At 43.2% G+C, this 25774-nt stretch overlaps 1 protein-coding gene and 1 long non-coding RNA gene across 8 annotated transcripts in view; one reads left to right on the top strand and one right to left on the bottom strand.

Moving 5' to 3' along the window:
* The window catches only part of LOC147016932 (uncharacterized), a 92853-nt gene extending 84249 nt beyond the window's left edge, over nucleotides 1-8604 (bottom strand). Inside the window, exon 1 of one of the 2 annotated variants that reach the window (XR_015049259.1) lies at nucleotides 8530-8604. This is a non-coding gene — a long non-coding RNA (uncharacterized LOC147016932). The remainder of the gene's footprint in view (nucleotides 1-8529) is intronic. The other variant, XR_015049258.1, reaches the window with a different exon arrangement.
* Nucleotides 935-17827, top strand: LOC147016931 (ARL14 effector protein-like). 6 transcript variants are annotated; one of them, XM_085846228.1, is made up of 4 exons: nucleotides 935-955; nucleotides 8793-8899; nucleotides 14630-14845; nucleotides 15013-17827. In XM_085846228.1, exons 1-4 carry the CDS (start codon nucleotides 950-952, stop codon nucleotides 15239-15241), a joined length of 558 nt encoding a protein of 185 aa, XP_085702354.1. In that variant the 5' UTR covers nucleotides 935-949; the 3' UTR covers nucleotides 15242-17827. The 6 variants fall into 6 exon arrangements, 5 of the variants coding, with proteins under 5 accessions (XP_085702354.1, XP_085702357.1, XP_085702358.1 ...); XM_085846231.1 differs by lacking the exon at nucleotides 935-955 and having other exon boundaries at nucleotides 8768-8899; nucleotides 14680-14807; XM_085846232.1 differs by lacking the exon at nucleotides 935-955 and having other exon boundaries at nucleotides 14721-14807.
* Nucleotides 17828-25774: the final 7947 nt, after the last annotated feature.

The raw sequence follows: 25774 nt of genomic DNA, 5'->3' as shown, positions 1-25774 counted from the left end.
CTTTTCATTTTTAATTAATTTGTAAAAAATTCTGAAAACATGTTTTCACTTTGTCATTAATGGGGTATTTTGTGTTAACTGGTGACAACAAAAAAAATCTCAATTTAATCAATTTTAAATTCACGCTGAAACACAAGAAGATGTGAAAAAGTCAAGGGGTGTGAATACTTTATGAAAGCACTGTGTATAGCAGAAAGGGTGGTGATCAGATTCAGGAAAGTCTTGATACCTTCATAGATTGGGCAAAAACATTGGCAGATGTCGTTTAACATGAAGAAATGTAAGGTGCTGGGGATGGGTAAGAACAAATAAATTGGGGATTACTTCATGGTAGGGGCAGTCTTGGAGCATGTTCTGCAGAAGGATGGTGGGGTGGTAATGGTGGCCCGTGGAGTGGGGTAGGCAGACAGGACAGGACAGGACAGGACAGGACAGGACAGGACAGGACAGGACAGGACAGGACAGGACAGGACAGGACAGGACAGGACAGGACAGGACAGGACAGGACAGGACAGGACAGGACAGCACAGCACAGTGCAGGACGGCTATAGGTAAAGCTAACAGGGTTTAAGGTTGTATACATAGGAGGATCAATTATTATTATAAATCAAAAGAGGTCGTGTTAACACTGTATAATAATTTAGTAAGGCCTCATCAAATAATTATATAAATATATGAAGCTGAGTTCGGACCTGTTGGTCATAAGCCCCGCCCATTCTACAGGCCACGCCCTCCAGCCATTCGGGAATCATCACCATCTTTTTCTCTCCAGGTATCTCAGATTGTTTTCAAGGCCTCATGTACATTTGAAGACTGAACAACGCATCTTCGATCATTAAATGAAGATACCGTTTTGAGGAAAAAAAAGTAACATTTTAATTACAAAGGTACGAGGTGATGCACGTTTTGTCCGCAGTGATCCCGGAAGGTGTCTCGTATACACCGCCCAATGCAGGTACGTTAATTATCACATTATGCGGAGGAATGAAAATGGTGATATTTCATGAAAAAATACTTTGTGGACTTGAAACGCAGTTACTTTCTGCCTGCGAGACAGTGACGTGTCTCTTATAACTCAATGTGTGTTTACCAGAATTTGCAATGACTGTGACAAGTAAAAAAATATCCCGTTTACTTCTGTGTGAAGAGTGAAAAATGACGTCTCTACGCATGACGTCATCACGCAACGACGTCTCCAATCGCAGGAATTCACTAATAATTGGAGCCTTTTTACAACACACCAAAACTCATGGAAAAATGATATGATAGACTGGATAGAGGATAGAAAGTTTATTTCTTGATTACGATGAGAGGGAGAAGAAGAAGAAGAAGAGTGCAAAATATTATGCAAATATGGTAGTTTCATGCGAGGTGTCTCACTGTCACCTTATCATATATATATATATATATATATATATATATATATATATATATATATATATATATATATATATATATATATAAATATATATATATATATATATATATATATATATATTTATATATATATTTATATATATATATATATATATATATATATATATATATATATATATATATATATATATATATATATATATCCGAGTTTGGATGTGAGGGCCTGAACAAGGTACGTTTTCATTACAATGAAAATATTCATGATTAATATTTAAAATCTAATTTTAAAAAAATGTCCTTTTGTCGGTGTTTTGAATGTACGACATGCTGTTGAGATGTCCGGTGGTGTGCTCAGTTACCAAGCAGCTAGCTAGCGCTTGCCAAGCCAGCCGTTCCTTATCAACAGTTTCTAATGGAGTGCTTAAGCCACTTGGCAAGCACTCTACATGGAACTTGGTGACTGAACACACCCCAGTTTAAGCTTTTTACAATTTTGTGCTTTCTACTTTCATGACAAAATCTATATATTGGTTCACGAAAAAATATTTTCACGAAAAAAATGTGACCACTATATTCGTTATTGTTGTCTGTCCGTCTGTCCCGAGCATAGCTCCGTGGGATTTGATCCGATCCTGACAAAATTTTGGTGGGAGGTTTATATCACGATCTAGTTGTGTTTTCCTGAAAATGGGCGTGGTGCGCCCATTATGGGCGGAGCCACGCCCAAAAAACGTGTTTTTAGGGGGTAGCCGATTTCAATTTGCATCTTCTCCTAGGGGGTTTGTCGAATGTGGCAGGGGTTTCGGTATTTGGTTAGCCCAATGGCACCTGCATAGCCCCACGGAGCTCGATTTTTCATTTTCGTCCCAAGGTCAAGGCCACAAGGTCACGAACTTAGAAAATTGCGATTTTGACATAAAAATCCATCTTCTCCGAGGGGTTTGTCGAATCTGGCAGTGGTTTCGGTATTTGGTTAGCCCAATGGCACCTGCATAGCCCCACGGAGCTCGATTTTTCATTTTCGTCCCAAGGTCAAGGTCACGAACTTAGAAAATTTCCAATTTTGACATAAAAATCATACGACCGCCCAAACTTTGAGAGCTAGGATGACAATATTTTTTATGCATAATCTTGAGGTCATTCCCCACCTAAAGTCTTGAAACCATTTTGCTCTATCTCAAACACCTTGCCCGTGGCGCCCCCTTCAAGTTTGTTTTTACGCTGATTTCATCAAAGTATGGCTAATCCGAGGAGTGCGAAATGCCATATAGCCTATATGACGTTATATTGTTCCTGGAATGTTCCAGAATAAGTTTTGCACCAAAGGTCATAATCCTTGACCTTTGACCTTTAATGGTCACAAAGGTCAAATTTTCAAATTTGTGGGAATCAAACCGGTTTTTCGACCTTCTTCGACGAACTAACTCCAATAAGTTCCAGCACGTATCCTGTTTCCTTATTTTAATGTCCACAACATTGTATTGTGACCTTTTAAGGTTATGCAAAGGTCAATTTTTTAAAGTTGTTGAACGAAACCAGGTTTTTGACATTTTGCAGCAAATAACCTGTCACTCGTACCACATCATGTTGATCATTTTTATAGCTTAGTCAAACATTATCACATTGTCTCATCCTTGACTTCTGAAACAATCTACATCGTCAAATACCGCTCGTGAACCATCGTCGTCTTCAGACTTGTCTTCTATATATTACTAAAAGTCTCACCTTGTATGTATGTATGTATGTATGTATGTATGTTCCCGAAATTCAGCCAAAACTGTACACGATAGCACAAAATTTTTAGGGCCACCTTACTCAACATTCTCCTGCGGTGTGCAGTATCAAGTTTCGTTCAAATCTGGCAACGAAAAAATTATTTAAAAATCAATTCCCGATTCAATAAAGTACTCTTGGGGAGTATTTGATCAATGCAAACAACCTCAGCGGTATAGTTCGCTGGAGTTGTCTTTTTTTTTTTCTTGAAATGACAAAAAATCTCAAACATTTAGTATAGACAAAGAACAATTTATTTTTAAGCATAAAATAAACATCGCCATTTTGATCTAATACTTCCGTGTTCATTAATAAATAAAATTGTGTTTGGAAGATTACGCACAATAATTTCTTCAACTTTCTTTTCTCCATTTTTTTTTCACATTGATGCGCAATATCAACTTTCATTCAATTCGGGCAACGAAAAAAATTATTTGAAAAATCAATTTCCGACTCAGTTAAGTACTCTTCGGGAGAATTTGATCAATACAAACAACCTCAGCGGTATAGTTCGCTGGAGCTATCTTTTTTTTTCCTTGAAATGACGTTAAAAAAATGTCAAACATTTAATGTAGACAAAGAACAATTTATTTTTAAGCATAAAATAAACATCGCCATTTTGATCTCATACTTCCGTGTTCATTAATAAATAAAATTGTGTTCAGAAGATTGCGCACAATAATTTCATCGACTTTCTTTTCTTCATTTTTATTTTCACATTGACGCGCAATATCAAGTTTCATTCAAATCGGGCAACGAAAAAAATTATTAAAAAAATCAATTCCCTATTCAGTTAAGTACTCCTCGGGAGAATTTGATCAATGCAAACAACCTCAGCGGTATAGTTCTCTTGAGGTAAAAAAAAAAATTAAAAATCAATTCCCGACGCAGTTAAGTACTCTTCTGGGGAATTTGATCAATGCAAACAACCTCAGCGGTCTAGTTCGCTGGAGGTATCTTTTTCTTTTTCTTTTTTCCTTGAAATGACATTAAAAAATCTCAAACATATAGTATCGATAAAGAACAATTTATTTTTAAGCATAAAATAAACATCGCCATTTTGATCTAATACTTCCGTGTTCATTAATAAATAAAATTGTGTTCAGAAGATTACGCACAATAATTTCTTCGACTTTCTTTTCTTCATTTTTTTTTCACATTGACCCGCAATATCAAGTTTCATTCAAATCGGGAAATGAAAAAAATTATTTAAAAAATCCATTCCCGATTCAGTCAAGTACTCTTCGGGAGAATTTGATCAATGCAAACAACCTCAGCAGTATAGTTCGCTTGAGCTAAAAAAAATAAAAAATTGAAATGATTTTTTTTATCAACCGCTGTCACAACGGGAACCCAACGGGTTCATGGGTCGTCTTGTATCTATATATTAATACTGAAGGACCAATTTTGTGCTCTTCCGAGCAGTCTCGTCACGTTTTTCTCGGTACTGTGACCTGGACTGAAAGAAACTTTGTACCTGTAAGAGTGCATCGCACATAGTGGCAATAGTCAACTTTCAACTCTGAAGCAGAATAAACACTTTTCATTCATGGAACGGAATCCGTCTGTGACAGGGTTTCGGCGAGTTAATATAAACTAGTACGTGCCCGTAAAAAATGAAAAAATAATAAAAAATAATAATAATAATAAATAAATAAACCACACAGGCCGTTTCTTCGCTCTCGAGTGCCCGTACGTGCGTGGCCCGGAAGTTCGATATTATTCGCAGTTACGATTATTCGCAATTTATTTTTAATACCCAATTATTCAATTAGCGCCAACGTATTTTACCTTTTCGCAATGTCGTGGCAAGGAAAAACAAAAAGAGAAGAGAAGAGAGAGAAAAAATTTACTTCCTGGTTCGGAGCGTACCAGCACTCTGATGTTACCTAAATTTATGCACCGTCTAATATGAAAACGATCATAACTTGGGGCATTGTGTTTATCTATAAATGCGTATAAGAAATCGAGAAATTATTAGAATACACGAAGTCATCACTCTCCGGAAGTCCGTACGTTGTAACCCGTTATGGGGAACGTGGCTGTGCTTCCCTTCCCCATCGGCCACGCCCACGCAACAGCGTGTCTTCCCATTGGTTTGGTAAATAAATGGCCATAACTTGGGAAGCACTTGTCCGATTGATATCAAACCTTGAAAAGGCACATCCTCAGGTCCCTAGCAATATACCTGGCAAGTTTCAATTAATCGGACGAGAGGTTGTCGAGAAACAGCGGTCACACACACACACACACACACACACACACACACACACACACACACACACACACACACACACACACACACACACACACACACACACACACACACACACACACACACACACACACACACACACACTGCTGGAATTATAGATAGATATACTAATCGTTGCTGCAATATACATTATTAATAGTCGGTAGTTTCTCCAAGCGAAGAGGTACTTTTATGTTGCTGCAAGTGAAGAGGGTTTATTGTTTTCTTTACACCATTTTGTGCGATGCCCTTTCATGACAATATTACAAAAAAAATATAATAGTTGCTGCATTATATTAATCGTTGGCAGTTGCTGAAAACAGAAGTACGTAGACAGCACACACAAATGTGGTACAAATGGGTACAAAAGACTCCGTGGGGTGTGTACGTGTCTGCATGTTTGGTTACGTGTGTAGTGCACAGGTTTTGCAGGCACGTGATCTGAACTCAAACTCGCACCTGGGCCTGTGGTGCGTGGATCTATGGAGGAGGTTAGGCGACCGTCTCGCAAACCATGTGCTTTTGCACATGGGGAGCGGACGTGCAGCGGCATCAAAGGCATGCAGGATGTGCCACTGTGCAGTGTGGTTGTGGGGAAATCCGTGTATGTGTGAGAGTGAAAGGATGAGAAAATCGCCGGTGCACGTGCAGTTAGCATGGACCGTGAGGAGGTTGGAGGAATATGTAGAGGGGAGGGGAGAGGTGGACATGCATGCAGGCAGGCCTTTGCCAGGAAGATAGCATGGGTTTTCATTTTTAAATGCTCCTGCCCAGTATTATGTCGAATATGATGGTTAAAAAGAAAATGTTGCTGTTTTATCACCCCGATAACACCTTGGTATGCTGTCTACATTTCCCTGACACTGACTGCTCTTTCCTCCCCTCGTGCTTCCTTCCCTTCCCCTTATGCTGCCTTCCCTTACCCCCCTTCTTGCTGCCTTTCCTGCCCTCCCCTCTCGCTGCCTTCCCTGCCCTCCCCTCTCGCTGCCTTCCCTGCCCTCCCCTCTCGCTGCCTTCCCTGCCCTCCCCTCTCGCTGCCTTCCCTGCCCTCCCCTCTCGCTGCCTTCCCTGCCTTCCCTGCCCTCCTCTCTCGCTGCCTTCCCTCCCCCTCCCCTCACGCTGCCTTCCCTCCTTTTCTCACGCTGCCTTCCCTCCCCTCCCCTCACGCTGCCTTCCCTCCCCTCCCCTCACGCTGCCTTCCCTCTCCTCCCCTCACGCTGCCTTCCCTCTCCTCCCCTCACGCTGCCTTCCCTCCTTTTCTCACGCTGCTTTCCCTCCTTTTCTCACGCTGCTTTCCCTCCCCTCCCCTCACGCTGCCTTCCCTCCTTTTCTCACGCTGCCTTCCCTCCCCTCCCCTCACGCTGCCTTCCCTCCCCTCCCCTCACGCTGCCTTCCCTCCCCTCCCCTCACACTGCCTTCCCTCTCCTCTCCCCTTCCCTCTCCTTCTTCCTCTCTTCCTTACCTGTCACGTCAGCGAAGCGACGGGTTGTATTTTTTCGCGGAGAATAAAGCAGGTTTGATCTATCAGGGTCAGGAGCCACACAGGTTGCTGACCCCCACTCTCGGCCATCCTGCCAGGCCGGTAGAGGTGATATTAAAGCCTATTTGAAACAAAACGACGGCTCTCTGGTGGTGCAGCACATTATGGGTAGAAGCTTCTCTAATAGCGTGATATCTTTCATAGTTCGACTGTACGTGTACGTGTGGTGTGTGTGTGTGTGCGTGCGTGTGTGTGTGTGTGCGTGCACGTGTGTGTGTGTGCGTGCGTGCGTGTGTGTGTGTGTGTGTGTGTGTGTGCGTGCGTGCGTGTGTGTGTGTGTGTGTGTGTGTGTGTGGCGTGCACGTGTGTGTGTGTGTGTACGTGTGTGTGAGCGTGTGTGTGTGTGTGTGTCAGATTGTGAGTGTGTGTGCACGTGTGTGTGTGTGTGTGTGTGTGTGTGTGTGTGTGTGTGTGTGTGTGTGCGTGTGTGTGTGTGTGTGTGTGTGTGTGTGTACGTGTGTGTGTGTACGTCTGTGTGTGTGTGTACGTGTGTGTGCGTGTGTGTGCGTGTGTGTACGTGTGTACGTGTGTGTGTGTGTGTGTGTGTGTACGTGTGTGTGTGTACGTGTGTGTGTGTGTACGTGTGTGTGTGTGTGTACGTGTGTGTGTGTGTACGTGTGTGTGTGTACGTGTGTGTGTGTGTTTGTGTGTGTGTGTGTGTACGTGTGTGCGTGTATTTCTCCTGGAGCTTTCTGATGTGGAGTGTGACACACCAAAATGAGCGTAATGATGTCTTGAGTTGATTAGACTAATTAAAATTTAGCGACCATAATCCTCCAATTAAAGGAACAGCAATAACCGTTTTGGTCCAGTAGTATGGGGCTTTTTGGAGAAGAGTGTGATACCGACACCAAACTGACCGCCATGAGTTCCTATATTGACGACACCAATGAAAATTTGGTCCAATGGACCAACGTGTCCTCTCGTTTCATAAAACAAAACTACTACATGCACCGAGTTTCTAGAATCAGTGTAGAGGAGGAGTCTTTGTTTCTGAAAGGGTTCATTGGGCATTCCTGGGTTGTGTTCCATCACCAATCAGCTTGTAGAGCGCTCGCCAAGATGCTTAAGCACTCAAACGAAACGGTTGATAAGGAATGGCTGTCTTTGCAAGCGACAGCAAGCTGATTGGAAGTGGAACATAACCCTGAGGTCGTTGGCCTTGGAAATATCCAGCACGCAAACACAGATGGTCAGATATCCTATTTTCGGACAAAATCGTTATTTTTTCAGTTTCCACTAAGGCTGTTAGTATTGACCACGTGGTCAATGAAATTCCGCGGATCAATACAGTGTCAATGTCTAATGCTCCAAATAATTTCATACGTTTGCATGATATATACTCTCAACGTTGTTGTAACGCAAACTTGGCTTCATAGTTTAAAAAAAAAAAACAACGTTTTAGACCCCACACGTCACTTCCGGGAGATGGGGCGTCGTGGGGGAAAAAACAACTTCATTCCACGTGGAGACTTTTAAATTAATTCGGTTCTCGGCGATAGGAATATTTTATACGTTGAAAACTTGGACCCACGAATGGTGAAACGGAACTCATTTTGTAATCACCTCTCGGAGCTTAACTCACCTCAGGGCCTTGATATACTTTACTGTCCGCTTAATCGCATTGGTTCAGCGTTTGATCCCCTCCTTTATCTCCTCCCCCTCCCCCTTCCCTTCACCCCTCCCCCTTCCCCTAACCCCTCCCCCTTCCCCTAACCCCTCCCCCTTCCCCTAACCCCTCCCCTTCCCTAACCCCTCCCCCTTCCCCTGACCCCTCCCCTTCCCCTAACCCCTCCCCCTTCCAATAACCCCTCCCCCTTTCCCTCCCCCTTTCCCTCCCCCTCGCAGGGACTGGCCCTCTCCCTCGCTTCCAGGAGTAGATGGCAGAAAGCGAACGGGCGAGGACAGGAAGCACCAAACAAGATGGGGAAACCTTCCGTCCGACCGGCAAGAAGGTTCGTTCGATTGTTACATCACAAACTCCATTCGGCGGCTTTGGAGCAATGAAACCTTTTAAGAATCGTTATTCGATCATAGTCTCTCGGCTTTTATAAAGGATTGTAATTTACTAATTGTGGACTCCAAATAACACTGTGTTATGGATAATGATTTCCATTCCCCGGGCATGGTGCGATTCGATCACCTCGAAAAACGAGTTCACCTTCTGTGCTGGACCGGGCCTCGCGCCTGTGCTGGACCGGGCCTCGCGCCTGCGCTGGACCGGGCCTCGCGCCTGTGCTGGACCGGGCCTCGCGCCTGCGCTGGACCGGGCCTCGCGCCTGTGCTGGACCGGGCCTCGCGCCTGTGCTGGACCGGGCCTCGCGCCTGCGCTGGACCGGGCCTCGCGCCTGCGCTGGACCGGGCCTCGCGCCTGCGCTGGACCGGGCCTCGCGCCTGCGCTGGACCCGGCCTCCGTGCCTGCGCTGGACCGGGCCTCGCGCCTGTGCTGGACCCGGCCTCCGTGCCTGCGCTGGACCCGGCCTCCGTGCCTGCGCTGGACCCGGCCTCCGTGCCTGCGCTGGACCCGGCCTCCGTGCCTGCGCTGGACCCGGCCTCCGTGCCTGCGCTGGACCCGGCCTCCGTGCCTGCGCTGGACCCGGCCTCCGTGCCTGCGCTGGACCCGGCCTCCGTGCCTGCGCTGGACCCGGCCTCCGTGCCTGCGCTGGACCCGGCCTGCGTGACCGGTTTTACTTTTTCTGCCTTTCATGATAAAACTCTTCAGAAACTATTAATTAACCGAAACGTTTTGCCCTCGTTCTGCTTCTTTCTCTCTGTAGGAATCCTTCCACGTGGCATATCTATTGTTCACTCTTACACCTCCTCATTCCTCCGGAATCTCATGAATTCTTCTTTCCCTCAATCGTTCCTTTCCAGCTGCCTCATATTCCATGTCCCGTCCTGTTCTTGCAACGCTGGTTTTCTCTGTTTTAACTGCCCGTCTGGTCACATTGAGCATGGTGCTCCCCATTGTCTTCTCTTGCTTTTTTATTTCCCTTGTACACCCACGTCATGTCACATCATCCTGTTTACTCTCATCAACCTCTTCCCCACCCTTCCCTTTCCAGCCACTCCTACATGATGTCCCTGTTTCTTGTGTTCCCCTTCAATTCCACATCAGTCTGTCGACCTGCTGCCCTTTTCTCGTGTCGATCCTCGACGAGCCTTCATTTCTACGAGCCCAAGTATAACCGGTTACGCCGGATTGACGATCCAGCCAAGCTCACATCACGAACATCATACCCTTGTCAAGCTAAATGGGAGCACCAAACTGGTTCATAAAGTAAAACTGATCTCTCTCTATCCAAGCATAGTCATGAATTTGACCTCAGCACAGGAATTTGTACATGGTACGTACACCCACCTGATTGCTTCGCAAAGTCCTCAATGTTTCTCGGCGAGACCATATCGCCATCAGATATTTTTATGGTTCTCTTCCCCCGCATCCTCGCGACTGCCAGGCAATGCTGACTTCACCTTGTTGGTCATGGTGATACGCCGTAAAAAACTAGCAAAGAAAGTCCTACCTTGGAAACCCGAGGAACCCCGGGGAAGGGGAGTGTCCTCTCGCAACCCTTGAAGACTTCATCGAGGACTCCCACCTGGGTGGCATTTATTGAGTGAACACGACATCCAATGGAGACAACTGGAAAAATGTCATCATGTGAATGCTGGAAGAAGATGAGGAGGATGGTCTTATTCAATGTTCTTGTGTTCATTTTGAAATCGGTGCTTTTTCTACAGTCGGCAGGAATTATTCTCCGACAGGTGACATTAACCCCTTTGACCCGAGTCTTGTTGGGGGTCAATGTATATATGTTTGTGGTTAAATGTTAACTTAACAACCGATTAAGTAGGATATTCCGGTGTGTGTATTTACGTTTGCGTTTATCTGTACACAAAAATCTGTACAGAAAGTTTAACTCATTAACCGTTTAATTTATTAATTAGTTAATTATTTCAGTATGACATTTTATAATGCAAATCGTATATAGATTAAGCTGGTTTTGATATTACCAAATGCTGCAGAGCTTGTTCTGCACATTATACATTCACCGTTAATTATGTTTTTGCACCCCCCCCCCGCCCTCCTGGTGTTTTGTGTTTAATTCTTATTCATGTTACGGATCCCATAAACAATGCAGTTGATTAGCGAATGGAGAGCGAGCGTTAAGAACTGCACATTGCGAGTTGAGAGACATAATGTTGTAACTGCATTTTTGGCGAGGTTAAATAAAATGGCTCTCATGTCTTTTAACACCATATTTATCTTTCATTCGCGATTTGCAGGAAATGGGAAATTTTCAGTTACAACATTATGTCTCTCAACCCGCGAAATATGGTGTTGAAAGACATGAGAGCCATTTTATTCAACCTCGCCAAAAATGCAGTTACAACATTATGTCTCTCAACCCACGAGTCATATACTTACCTGTTACCCCCAATACCCTCCATGAAATACTTTTTTTTATAAGGGGGGGGTGAATATAGTTAATAAAAAGTGCAAATTTGAGATTAACTGCGGAGTAAATCGTACCGATGGAATGTCTGCACTCTTGCCTCGCGTGTTTTCTCTTTTTGGCATGTTTTTGTTCCATTAGTAATGATTGTAAGTCCTGCTCCTCACTGACCGTTCACTGTTCTGAAAGACTGGGTAGATGAACGTTCCATGTTTGTTTATGTATGCCATATTCAAGTTCCTGAGAAAGCCTTTGGGAATGTTTTATATTGATTCCGTCCTTTATGACGGCTCGATTCTCTCCAAGTTGTGGATGGGGTAATTCCCCCTGTAGTTACGGACGGGTTGATTTCACCCCCTACAGTTACGGATGGGTTGATTTCACCCCCTGCAGTTCTGGACGGGTTGATTTCCCCCCCCCCTACAGTTCTGGACGGGTTGATTTTCCCCCCTTGCAGTTACGGACGGCTTGATTTCAGCCCCTGCAGTTACGAACTGGTTGATTTCAGCCCCTGCAGTTACAGATGGGTTGATTTCCCCCCGTGCAGTTACGGACAGGTTGATTTCCCCCCCCCCCCTGCAATTACGGACGGGTTGATTTCCTCCCCTGCAATTACGGACGGGTTTATTTCCTGCTTTTGAAACATTTTGATTTGTGATTGATTACAAAGAGACCTGCTATTTATTTATTTTGGAACATTGCAAACAGCACAAGAACAATCAAGATTGCTTGAAAGATCTGAAATTGCAAAAACAACAACAACCTTTTCTTTTGTCTTCTGTAATCAGAAACACTGTTTTGTCTTTTAACCGGTCCCTTCGGTGCTGCAAGATCTCAGTGAAATAACTGAAATAGAGGTAATGAATGTTGTAAGTGATAATGTCTGTAGATTGTCGGTGTAAATTTGGATGTACAAATTAATGATTGTCGGAGTGTAAATTTGGATGTACAAATTAATGATTGTCGGAGTGTAAATATGGATGTATAAATTAATGATTGTCGGAGTGTAAATTTGGATGAACAAATTAATGATTGTCGGAGTGTAAATTTGGATGTATAAATTAATGAGTGTAAATTTGGATGTACAAATTAATGATTGTCGGAGTGTAAATTTGGATGTGTGCATGGCTTACAAAGTGGGTACTCGTACTTTTACACAAAGAGCAAAAAAAAAGTTTAGGGAAACATGAAATGCACCCCATTATGTTAATCTGCATGTATTGAAATAGCTAAATCTGAATTTTTAGACCTGCAGCACGTCCGGTTTTAAAGTTACCACTGAATATATACAACACTGTAAATACACGTTCGAATTTCGAGCTTGGCGCAAGCGTTATGTACGGAATCAGATGAAAAAAAACAATGTAAATATTATATTTTGGGATAAGAAACATAATTTTTACTCTGCCTTTTTAAGCAGGCTCAATATGTGATAGGAAAAAGAAAAAAAAAACAACACATTTTGAGAGTCCGATGTTGTGAATTACGAAGAAAACACAGACGAGTTCTGTAGCAAAGAAAGCCACACTTGTAAGTGAAAAATAACGTTAAAATCGAATATTTCTTCCGAACTTTTGAAAATAATCACTTTAAACATGAAAAGAAAAACATAATTGTTACCTCTCGGATCCTCACGAAGCACCAAAAAAATTATAGCGTTGGTTAAAATGAAGAATTATCATACAAATGTGTCACCTCGTTCGGCCCGGCGTCCTCACACTGGATTCATACGTTACGGCTCTCGCAAAGACACGGACACAGACAAACGCTGCGCTTGATGGCAAATGGAAATGTGCTGACACGCTTGCAAGTGCCTATTATATCCATCAATCGGGGAAGTTTGCAAGACGGCAAGATTTTCTAATGCTAGCGTTATTTGTGTCCGACGAGAGATGATGATTCGTACATAACGGGACTGACACGAAAATCAAGACGGGATTACTTGTGGTCCGAATTTTATTTTTCTCATCACAATTTTGATCTAGATTTTTCTGCCGTTAGACTAGCCTGATGTTGGCGCAGTGGTTAGGGCAGCGGCTTGGGATCCAAGAGGTCCTGAGTTCAAGCCCCGTTGAGCCACTGAATTAATACACCAGGGGGTTGACTCAGCCTGTCATCCTTCCGAGGTCGGCGAAATGAGTACCAGTATACTGGGCCGGTGTATACCCCGGTTAAAATAGGTGTACCATATCCCTGTGTCGTAAGAGGCGACCAGGGTTGCGTCAGGAAGGGCATCTGGCGTAAAACATGTGCCAAATCACTATGCGGATCATACGGATGATCCGCTGTGGCGACCCCTAACGGGGGAAGCGAAAAGAAGAAGAAGAAGATTTTTCTGCCGTTAGACTCTGTCATATTTCCAAGAAATTAAGGGAGATTTGGAATAAAAATCATAAGAAACATTATCAACACTGGACTTATTTTCCTCGATGCAGTGGACACGAAGCATTATGTACGAATCCATTATTTCATCAGATAGGGTAGATGCCAGAAAACCCGAATAGGGAGACAGAACATCACCAAAGTTCACATTCTGAGTCATTACACTCAAAATAACTGTCACATAAGAAACGTACAGTAAAATAAAAATTTTACCAATCAAACTGCAACATTTCTAAGGTTACAATACCCATATTCTGTTGCTTTAATTCATCTTTAATAAAACAGGGGAATGGAGAGTATGATATTGCCGGTTTCTACAGGTTCCCCAAGATGTCCACTTTCATTTCTGACCATTGATGGTTTGTCTAAGTACCTCATAATAGTTTTATGTGGAATTTCCCACAAACATACCACAGCATACCCACTTTTGCGAGCCATGCACATGTATAAATTAATGATTGAGTGTAAATTTGGATGTACAAATTAATGTTTGTCGGAGTGTAAATTTGGATGTACAAATTGATAGTCGGAGTGTAAATTTGGATGTATAAATTAATGATTGTTGGAGTGTAAATTTGGATATATAAATTAATGATTGTCGGAGTGTAAATTTGGATATATAAATTAATGATTGTTGGAGTGTAAATTTGGATGTTTAAATTAATGATTGTTGGAGTGTAAATTTGGACGTATAAATTAATGATTGTTGGAGTGTAAATATTATGCATCCTTCTTTTTAGTTGGTTATACCCTTGCATTGTGAACCAATTTCCTGATTTAAGATGAGACTCATTGACTGGGATTTACTTCCAAGATAAAGTGGTTACTATGAATGATCCCAACAAGCGGCAGTTGGGGGTTGCAGCCGAGAGTGCCACCCTACTCTGCTGCTGTAGGTGCAGACTGCCAAGGCACTGCGCTCACTGCGCTTTCTCAGTCCTGGCCCACAGATCAAGGCTTTCAACCCCGAGAACAGCCTGCGAGAGCGGCGCAAGTTGGAGACCAAAGTCAAAACCGTGGAAAGGTCGGGTCCTTTGTCATACTGACCCCTCAAGCCAAGGGGTACCGTGTTAAAATAAAATTAAAAAAGCCTTGATTGCTTCCCTTAACATCCCTTCTCTTTAATATTCCCACTGTCTCTTAACAGCTTTTCTTTTTTATTTGTGTTCCTCCTGTATTCGGTTTTCCGAACAATATTGGATGTCTTGCTCTCACCCTCGTGTTGGCAGGCAGAGCCTCCCTCAAAGGCAGGAAGTGTATGATGAACGTGGCCTTCTGATCGGATCCGGCCTGGACCTGTGCGACTGTCTCGACGAAGACTGCCCCGGCTGTTTCCTGGCCTGCCCACGTTGCAGTTCTTCCAAATGTGGCCCTACGTGTCGCGTTAACCGCAAGTGGTTTTATGACCAGATGGATGTTGAGGGAGGGGAGATTTACCGCAACAAGTATTCCACATAGGCAGCCGGGCGTTGAAGCCTTTGGCTTCCGTCAGCTGTTCAGCTCCAAATGTTGTATGAAATATTTGGTGTGATACTGTCAGCTTCACACTTTTTCTCAAGATGAGGACTTGGAAAACATTTGTTTTGAAAGTTATCCATAGGTTTCCCTCAGGTTTTTAACTACGTTATTTTAGCTTTGAATGTTACATGGAGGCGATTCTATTGGTAATGGTAGAATGTTGTGCTCTTTTTTTTATTTTTTCCAAATATGTTTAAAGTGTTTGAAATAAATATTATCTTGAAGAACACTGACAAAAGCAAAAAGTCTTCTGATATAGGAAATGTAAAAGCAACTCTACTAATCTTCAAGTGGAACCATTGGTCCATTGGACCAAATTTTCATTGTTCTAGTGGCTCGTCAATTTTGGAACTCATGGCGATCAGTTTGGTGTATCACACTCCCCTTTTGAAAGCCCCAGCCAAGCCCTATGGTCTTGTACTAAAACTGTTATCGTTGTCCCTTTATTTTGAAGATTATGGTCGCTGAATCTTGCCTCTCATGACTGAGGCTGCTGCCTCTGTCCAGCAGCCTTGCATTTCTTTTGGAGATCTCACCTTGCCTTCCTCTGCTGCTCTGTCTCAACACCTGTATGCCATATAAATACCACACCATGCTGCATGCATGTTTGATGTAGTTGTTCACGGCCTTGAAGCATACTGGCCTGCTGTGATGGAGCATTAGCTTGCCTTTCATCAAGCCCAGATGAGTTTGTACCAGGGTGGAGAAGATACATTCGTTATTATTATTATTGCCAAAGGATACTATTGTTGTTAATGTTTTTAGTATTAATTGAGATATATATATATATATATATATATATATATATATATATATATATATATATATATATATATATATATATATATATATATATATATATATATATATATATATATATATATGCTTTGTTACAATGTTATCCTTAATCTCCACCATCGAAGATGGACGGAGGTTTCTGTTTTCACCCCTGTCTGTTTGTTTGTGAACAGTATTACGGAAAAAAAACTCCTCGACGGATTTCGATGAAACTTGGTGGGGAATTAGGTCTGATCCATGGATCATGCCATTAGATTTTGGACTTGGTTCAAAGTCCAATATGGCCGCTATGGTGGCCATTTTGAAAAAATATGGAATTTTTTTTTTTGCATTTCTACATGTTATGAGTGATTTCCAAAAAAACATGCCAAAATTATAATTGCGGTTGATTTTGGAACTTCAGGTGGATATACCCACGTAAAATCAATTTCTGTCTCAAGGAATCTAGTTATGACGAATGAATTGAGTATGTAAAAGTTAAAAGTAAAAGGGAAGTTGCAAACTATAACTCTGTGAGCACTGTTGACGTCAAATTGAATGAATAGGATATCAGGTTCACTTGAGTGACCTAGCAGTATTGGCGGCGGAGGTTTTGCACTCTACAGAGTGCTCCCCCTCTAGTTGTTTTTGTTATTTATTTTGGAATTAGAATGCCATGCCATGGTAGAAGGATGTATTTAGCTGCTTTATATACCTTAACATGGCGTGTGTTTAAAACATGGGAATTGTAACGGATTTTTTTCTAGTTAATTAGCGTAATCAATTCAGGAGGTCATGACTATCATTTTGGTGCATCACATTAGACATCAGGATGCTCTCGCAGAACTCCACAAAAACATTACACACATGCACACCTCATCCATTGAGAGTAGGGTCTCATGGTTCTTAGGGGTATTGTGGGTTTGTGTGTTTTTTGGGTTTGTGGGTTTTTTGGGTCCTCGGGGACTTGCATGGGTGAAACTCATTCCGTTTTTTACGGAAATCCGTATTTTTGTAACGACCCTTATGGAGGTTTCCAGATGTTCGTCATCACAAAGGCATGCTGTGATCATTGGGAATTGAGGTGTTATTCCGATCTACTGATTCGTTTCTTGACCCGTTTCATCCGGATGCTGTACAATGCTAAAGCAACAACATGTCATGACCATGATTATATGAATTAGTCCCATGGTAGTTTTATTATGAGCTATTTTTGTAGAAGTTACCCAGGTACAAAAGCTTGCAAGCGTGTTACCGTGATTAGATGTCTGCCTGGCAGGAGACCGTGTGTGTACATTGGTGTTGTGTCTCCACTTTTCCTTGCCGCAGATTCGTCTGTATTGGTTATCACGTTGGAATGACATTTATATTCGTTTACATCACGAGTGTTAACATTTTATTTTGTGATATTTATGGTGTAGTATTAATTTGTGATTGGAATGGAAATGTATTTTGAGGTTAGGTTTAAAGAAGACTGAGGAAATTGTAAAGGGGTGGGGAGGAAAAGGCGGGGTTTCCCTGATCGGAATGGAAGGCTGTGATGTTCATTCATCTCTTCTCGGAGATTTATGATACCTGCAGATCACTTGAATTATAAATCAAGGAATGATAATTATCACCAAGGCAGGACTTATCCTACCGTATAATTCTTCTTCAATCGTCTCGCAAAAGGTCGAGGAGAGCTTGCGTGTCATTGCAATCTGTAGCGGCATCATTTTCATGTTGAATAAAATATGTAAATATTCTCGAGCTCGGATTGATCGGCGGTTTTCCGGAACCGGGTGAAACCGGAAGAGAGACGAGCGGGTTGACTCGGAGAGATATTCTGTGCCTGGTGTTGTGCTGAAAAGGGCAACCCTTCTCATGGAGTTTCGCTGCTGACGATTCTTCCCTTGATATTGGCACTTTCCTGTGGCTCGTGTGTTAGTAAATAGCTCTTCCTTGCTTTCGTGGCACCTTGCACATCTCGCGTTGCCTTGCGTGGGTGGGTGAAGGACTCTTCAGATAAACTTCACCCACCCACGCAAGGCAACGCGAGGCGTGCAAGGTGCCACGAAAACTCGGAGTCGGCGGGCTGTGATTTGTGGGCTGTGAAGGCAAAGGGAAGCTAAGCCTGGAGCGATACGGTGCTCTCCTCGCCCTGATTGGACTTGCGGGTGATCCCTTTGGATCCTTCATCAACATTCCTGCCTTCGGCCATGCCCGGTTCCAGAGGGCGATTGATGATTACCTCAGCAACTTACCATTCCCTTGTGGCATTTGAACTCCTTTCAGATGTATTTCCGTCACTTGTACGGTCACGACTCCAACCGCTGGCCAACAGTGCCCCGTTACTCATTTTGCTAACCTCGGAAGGGTGACCAGCCGAGTCAACCCACCTGGTGTTAATTCAACAGCAGGAGAAGGGCTCAAACCCAAGACCCTAAGATCTTGTCAGCCACCCTAACCGTTAAGCCAACACCACGCTCCAGCAATGAATGTTCATGTGAGATTAAAAAAATATATATTATTCCCCCAAATATCACTTTCATTTGCATCCTTTTTTGTTTCAATATGGACAGGATTACTCCCAAAATTCACATTTTCACATCAATTTTCTGGGATTTTCCTCTTCGGAAAATCTCTTTTTCCTTTTTTCAAAAGTTTTGCAGTTTCAACCATGCTTTTGGGTCTTTTGGTTGTTCTGAGCCTTTTGGGTCCTTGGTGGGGGGAGGGGGGTCTAGGGGGTCTTCAAAAGTCGAAGGGGTCTCAGAAGTCTAAAGGGTCAAAAGGTACATTCCAATAGTGTGTATTTAATGAATAGACGTACGTAATTAATACATGAAAAGTAACGCACACGCACACGCACACGCACACCTCTAGCTCATCCATTTACAGTAGATAAAGACAATGGAGAGGAGTGCAAGGTGAGGTAAAGTTTCCTTTGGCAGTGTGATGGGGTTGGAAAGATAGCTTCAGCCCTAGAGGTGCGCACACTCGCTCTTGAGCCATCTTGCCTGTTTAAATTTTGGCTCAGCTAGATCTGTCAACTCGCCTTAGAATCTGGAAAAAGGATCTGTCATCGTGTTTTTTATTGTTTTAAAAAATATATATAAAAAAAATCTTGGCTCATGAAAGAGTGAGGTGACAGAGGATGAAAAGAAAAGGCAACTAAGTGATGGTGAGTATGGGTATCTTTGGAGGGCAGTTAGTGGGGAACCGTTTGGCAAGAAAATTAATGAACAAGACGAGGACAGATGATGGAAAGAAACACAATGACATGTAAGTAAGAGGATTGAGTTAGGTTAATGGGGATATAAAGTTCACGAGTAGGTATGGTGTGGGGTGACAAGATGGTGGTGCACTGCCTGCTTGAAGCCCTGGAGGGAAGAGTGGGTATTGAACAGCCTTGTGCAGGAGTGAGGGGGAGGTGGGGAGGAGTACTATAATGTAACATTTAACTAAGAAAATAAAAACAGCATGTGCAATGACTAGTGAATTTGTTATTGAATATGGAAGCAGAGAAACAATACATAAGGATGGCAGTTTGAAATATAAAGGTTAAAGTGGTGTAAAAGTCGTCTGACCATCTTGAAAAATTTCACTTCAGTCATCGACTGTATAAATTTTCTGAACGTAACATTGATGCATTTTTATGCTGGCATTGTATTTTAACGATTAATTATTTTTGGTTCAGCATTAAATATAAATGAATCCACATTTTCTTTTCATTACGATTTGCCATATTTTTTTGGCGTATACTTCCCCCTTCGGAAGTCGGGGCCTCGACTTTTAATCGGAATTGATTTATCTATGGTTTAAGATTGAATTTCATGAATGAAAAAAAATTAAATTGCAAAGTGGTATTTTCTGAAATTAATGTATAAATGTTGATTTAAAACGCACTACAGCGAGTTTCCATTTAACGTCATGGATGCGTTCCCAGAAAGTACAATGGGTAGCAAAACGTGGTGGGGGGGGTGGCGAGGGGGTGGTGCTTTTTCTTCTTCTTGCATATTGCAGCTTGGCTGCTGGGTAGCTATCATTTTGTTGGGGCGACTATGCCGCTGATGCTGTACCCCTATACCAGTACACTGGTACTCGTTTCGCCAACCTCAGGATGACAGGCTGAGTCAATCCCACCTGTTGTTAATTCAGCATCCAACAAGGCTCAAACTCAGGGCCCTAAGATCCCAAGCCAGCACAAGGTGGGGTGCTAATGTGAAGGGATTACAGGGAGGGAGAAGCAGGCCTTCATGTCTGGGACGACTGCTCAGCTAATTTGTGGGCTGTGAAGGCAAAGGGAAGCTAAGCCTGGAGCGATACGGTGCTGTCCTCGCCCTGATTGGACTTGCAGGTGAGTTGTGCGGCCAATCTGGAATCGAAGCATCCTGCGAGAGGGCAGGATCAGGTCTATGGGGAAATGTGATATGGAAAGAGTAATTTCAGTTTCTCAGATGTCAAATGAGTATGTGGTGCACTGGAGTGAGCTGTGACCAGATCAACCTCGTTGAGACAGTGCTCAGTGATCAAGCTCTTTCATGGATTAAAATGTGCTTTCATTACAATAAGTGTCAGGTGTTCATTTTAACTCACCTGGACTTTAGGCACGTAAGTTGATGCGATCGAGCCGTGTTCGTGAGTGAGTGAGTGAGTGTCAGTCAGTCAGTCCGTAAACACTTTAGTCATTATCGCTTGAACCAAACCAACAATTTTGTTGAAACTTGGCCACAAGCTTCATATCTGATGCTTAATGAAGGTGTACTGACCGCATCAAAATATTTGCTCATCAAAGGGGTCTATGGGGGGGGGGTTGACCCCCAAAATAGGTATTTGTTCTCTTCTCCGAAACTATGCACACAATTTCGATGAAACTTGACCACACCCTTCATCACCTGTAATGTACCATAGTTTGTTCATGGCATTAAAATAATTGGGATCTAAGGGGGTCGGCAGGGGGTTTGAGTGACTGTTTCTCCTGATGCAGGTGAGCAGTCCTATTTTTATTGATGAGTCATGAACTGTGACAAAATGGAATGTGCTTTGAGCCAGTGCTGTTAATCCTAATTTATCTGAAAGGTTATGTCACAAAGTAGTTCAAATAAATGCGAAACAGCTCATTGATATTCATGACCCTGGAAGTACTGTCGGCAGCGATGCCTTGTGACAGTGTCAGGGAGGAATTAACACCTCTATTGTTCTGACTGATATGACAATTGTTTTTTTTTTCTCACCACCGTAGTTCATCTAGCTTATTCTTGCACTCCAAATCCTCTTGTGGTTCTGGTGGCCGGTCATTGTGTGACGGGATTGATTGCTAACTACCGCGTGCGCTCAAACTCTCACCTAGGACTCTTGTGGCCAGTCGGTGTTAGTGCAGCAGATTACTGAAATAATCTTTCACTTGGTGGTACAAGCACCAAATTTGGTATACATGTGCTCCAGGACCTATTCTCTCAGAAAAGTAGGTTACCCATGTTGAAAAACAAAATGGCCGCCATTTTTCAAGTTGGCCGCCATTTGAAGTGGTTTGAATCTGTGTTTGAGCTAAATTTTGATGGAATCATGCTATTTTAACGTTCTATGCATCGAAATATATGTTTTTGAGTTAGAAAAATCCATTTCTGCACTTACAAAATCGTAGTTATTGAAAACTAAGATGATATGGCTGGAATTAAATGACGACAGGCTCTTTTAGCGCAACATTTTGCAAAAAGAAAAAAATGAAGAATAATATAGCATATACAGCAGGAAATTAGTATCTTTTGATTCACGTGGTGGATTAGTCAATCATTTAGTCCTCACATTTGCCCAGCACACAACTGTGTACACTTGAGACTGAAACGATAGCATTTACATCGCCCTCGGCATTCCGTCTTGCAGTCACATTTTGTTAACTGCTGACAACTCTGGGCAATGGGTGGAAGGGTCACCCAAAAGACTTGCCAGACCTCACCATCTTTCTGCCACTCCCAGTTAGCAGGGCTTTCAGTTTGCATTTTGCACACTGTTGCCTGGCCCCATATGCAGCCTGCTTGGTAGGCAGACCGTTTGACATGCTGTATGAGAGCTGCGCTTGTCGGTGGAATGGCATCATAAGACCTTTGCTTCCGAGCGAACAAGTCCATTCTTGCCTCATCAACTTTGTCCATAGTGCTGTTCTTGTCATACATGGTGATGACAAACTTCTCAAGGACGTTGTAGTCTGCATTTTCCACCACTGGTGGGTACTGACTTAACTTCTTGAATACGGGAGTCACTTGAGGGTAAACCTCCCATGCCTGCCATGCAGTTTTTTTGCCTTTTCCACGAAAACCTGACAGAATATCACAGCCAGTGAAGGCGTGAAAGAACAGCATGCCACTGGATTTGTCTGGGCCAAGATTCGCCACCATGTCATGAATTGGCAACCACTTAATGAACTGACCCTGGCCAAATTCAACCCACAGCATTTACATGCCTGTGTCTTGGAGGGTAGCAAAAACACTGACTGCAACAACGAGAACATCTGTGTCACATGCTTTAATCAACACAGATGTCATCTGTTACTTGGCTGCATGAAGAGCATGAGTGAAGATTCTGGAGTCGGCTTCCTCGTGGTTGCAAGGACTTAAGCCATCAAGACTGATGGATCTTTTGGAAAGAGCCTGATCTCCTTTGGTCACAACAATGACATTGTCAGGACACATGGTCACTATCTTATCAGCAAGGAACCCAAAGAGCTCTGTCTTGTTGTTGTTGTTGTCTCTCAGGAAACTTTTCCAGTTCGGTGGCAGCTTGGTTTTTTCCTTCACTTGGTGTCGATCCCCTTTGCCTCTCTTTGATCTTGTTTCAGCCTTCAGGCTGGAAGTCCAATAAACATCAAAAACTATGTCTGTCCTCACGAAATTCGATGAGTACATCTGAATCTTTGGAACCACATCTAGGACAGCATATTCCTCAAAGGTCTTTGATGTCTTTGGCGGGAATGAATACACAAGAGTGGACCCATCAATGATAACAGCATCACATCCTGGTCTAGTGTCGGGAGGAGTAACTGTAGCTTCCAGAATTTTTGCAAGTTGCGACTTCTGACCAGTGTGGAGTTTCCCACTGTCACTCAGCGCCGCAGGGAAAGACTGGTTTTCATGTTGGAAAAACTCAAGCAGGTCACACTCTCGTGCTTGGCAGGATATAAAGAGTTGCGAGAACAGACGGCAATCATCTTTGAGTACCTGCTGCTTCATGTCGCCAGAAGGTGCAGCTGCCTCTTGGCGAAAGAAGTCTGCTTTGTTCTTTTTTATGGGCTTATAGAAGGAAGCTCCGTCACCCAGACCATTGCAAAATTCTCGGAAGGCAACTTTACCTTTCTCAAGGTGAGTCCTTACAAGTTCAGCAGTACTGGGATGCACGATGGTTTTTTAGTCCAATGTGAGCAGGTCTTTTGATTCTTCCTGAAAAGGATTGCCCAGATCCTTCATTTCATCAAACAATTTCTGGACCTTGTCAGACAAGGATTTCTGAGATAGGCTGGTTTGCTCATGGTGCGTGCTATCTTCATTTGCCACTTTGGCCAGTGACGCCAACTCATACTGTGATATTAGCATGCTAACTTCTGGTCCAGACACCATCCACCTACTCGGTGCAGCTGGATCCTCAGTAAGCCCAATGGCACCACAATCACCTTTCACTACTGCATTGGCCTGTTCATATGCTTGCTCAATGGCCAAGCCAGAAAACTCCCTGTTAGTCTTGTGTACCACAAAATTTCCCAGTTGAAATTCATTAAAGACCTCAGAGTGAGTGTGTTCCAAAGTGACCATGTCTCTAAGATGGATGGGAAGCCATCTGGCATAGTTCACATTGTTGTTTGCAAAGAACAAGGGGATTAGAGCAGCCAGTGCTTCGCAATACAAACCGAAGTTGGCCTCCCTGAAAGACCTGACCAACGAGAACGTCACCAATTTCATTGACAACACAAGATCCCAGAATTGAAATTGAGGACTCTCTTTTCTGCGTTTCTCACACCAGTCATCAAAATCCAGAGCTTCTTCATTCTCTTCTACACAATGATGCTCATATGCTTCCTTTTGGAGCATGTAGAAGCAACACGCTGTAACTTGGTGCATATGGCGTGTTCTTGTGACACTTGAGGCAGAAAGAAAGGGCTCTGCCATTCCAGAAGAAGCCACCCCAGACTTCACAAGAGCACCTGTCCACCCACTGCTTTAAAGTAGGGTTCCAAGAGACCTTAAAGCAGCCATCTCTATGTGGAGGCCCCCAAACATGACAACAAATTTATCCTCACCATACAGGTCAGGCCAGTGCCACTGGAGTTGTTTGATAAGTGCATAAATAGGCTGGTCTGCAGTTATCACAGCGACCTGTCCTGGGTTGAGGTGTGCAATAGTATCCCTGACTTTGTTCAAGGAGTGCCTTACAGTGGCAAATGAGTGAGCTTCATCACGAAGGAGGGGCAGAAGTGCTGTAATACTCACTTCAAATGCAAGGCCTCTCTTTTTCTCTGCATGATGGGCTGACCAAGTGATGTTAACATTGTCTTGTACTTCTTGTGTGAGGCTAATCTTCTGCAACCACTCATATTCATTGGTTAGGGGAAAACTTGGCAGAGATTCATATGTAACTTTGCCTTTGGGAGGAGAAGGGTTCTTTGTTGTCAAGAACGCAGGATATATATTTGTATATGAGTCGGGGATTTCTGGGACTTTCTTTACTTTGGTATTCTTAATTAGAATTGGTTCCCGTACTTCTTGATTTCCTGATGTTGTATGTTGAAAGATGGATATGCTGGTTCCATGGAATGATGTGGTCCCCGTTGTGGAAGAGGGATTATGGTCGATGTTATCCATCGCAGATGTGCTGAAAAGACCTTTCCTCAGTTTTGGAGGACAAACCACACCCTCCTCTACATATCTGGCTGCAGCTGCATCTCCCAGCTGAGCTGATATGTCGAGTACTCAATCATATGGAATACTGAGACCATGGTCATGGAGCATTTCTACTAGGTGTCTCTTTCTTGTCTTAGCATGAACAGACATCCCTATGTAGACCAGAAGTGGGGTTTCTCTGTCTCTGGAATGCCTGTGTGTGGCAGCACCTTCTTTGTATTTGGCAAAGCAGTTGTATTGAAGGAGCTTAGCCATAGCCAGGTCAGTTGCAGTTGCTCCAAACCTCAGTTGAGACTTTGTCTGCTCCATGCTCAATCATGCAGACAAATTGGAGCAAAGCTGGAGGTAATGAATCATATACTGAAGTCTCATGAAGATTGCCCTCATATTTACATTTGTGATGAAGCATGTGCCTACACAATATCTTGGCAGCTTTGGTGAGAATGATGGCATCAGAGTAGGTTGATGCTTCTGACATGACAGGACCTACATCCTTCTTGAATGTCAGATAAACATCATGTCTATCCTTGTAGGTTTCCAATGCAGGTATCTCTGCCAAAAGCTTTTCTTTCAGTCTGGTAGAGTTCACATCAGGTATATCTGTTCCAAATTGTTCAAGTCTTTCCTTGTAAAGACTCACCAAGTTAGCAAGTCAAAACGAAACAGGCCCATCACTGCTGTTTCTTGTCTCAATGACATCGGTAAGAAGTTTAGAGAACACCAAAGGGAAGACTTCCTTTTCTTTCGATGACTGGACTTTTTCTTTGTTCTTGGCTGCAATGTGTGCCCTCTCTTGATGATACAGAGCTGTTAAGCAAGAGTAGTGGTA

This window comes from Eptatretus burgeri, chromosome 11 (genome assembly GCF_056783735.1).
Source record: "Eptatretus burgeri isolate ZD-2024b chromosome 11, Ebu_testis_v1, whole genome shotgun sequence".
Taxonomy (NCBI): domain Eukaryota; kingdom Metazoa; phylum Chordata; class Myxini; order Myxiniformes; family Myxinidae; genus Eptatretus; species Eptatretus burgeri.
The sequence above is the reverse complement of the archived record's forward strand: the minus strand, read 5'-3'. Positions and strand labels throughout refer to the sequence as shown.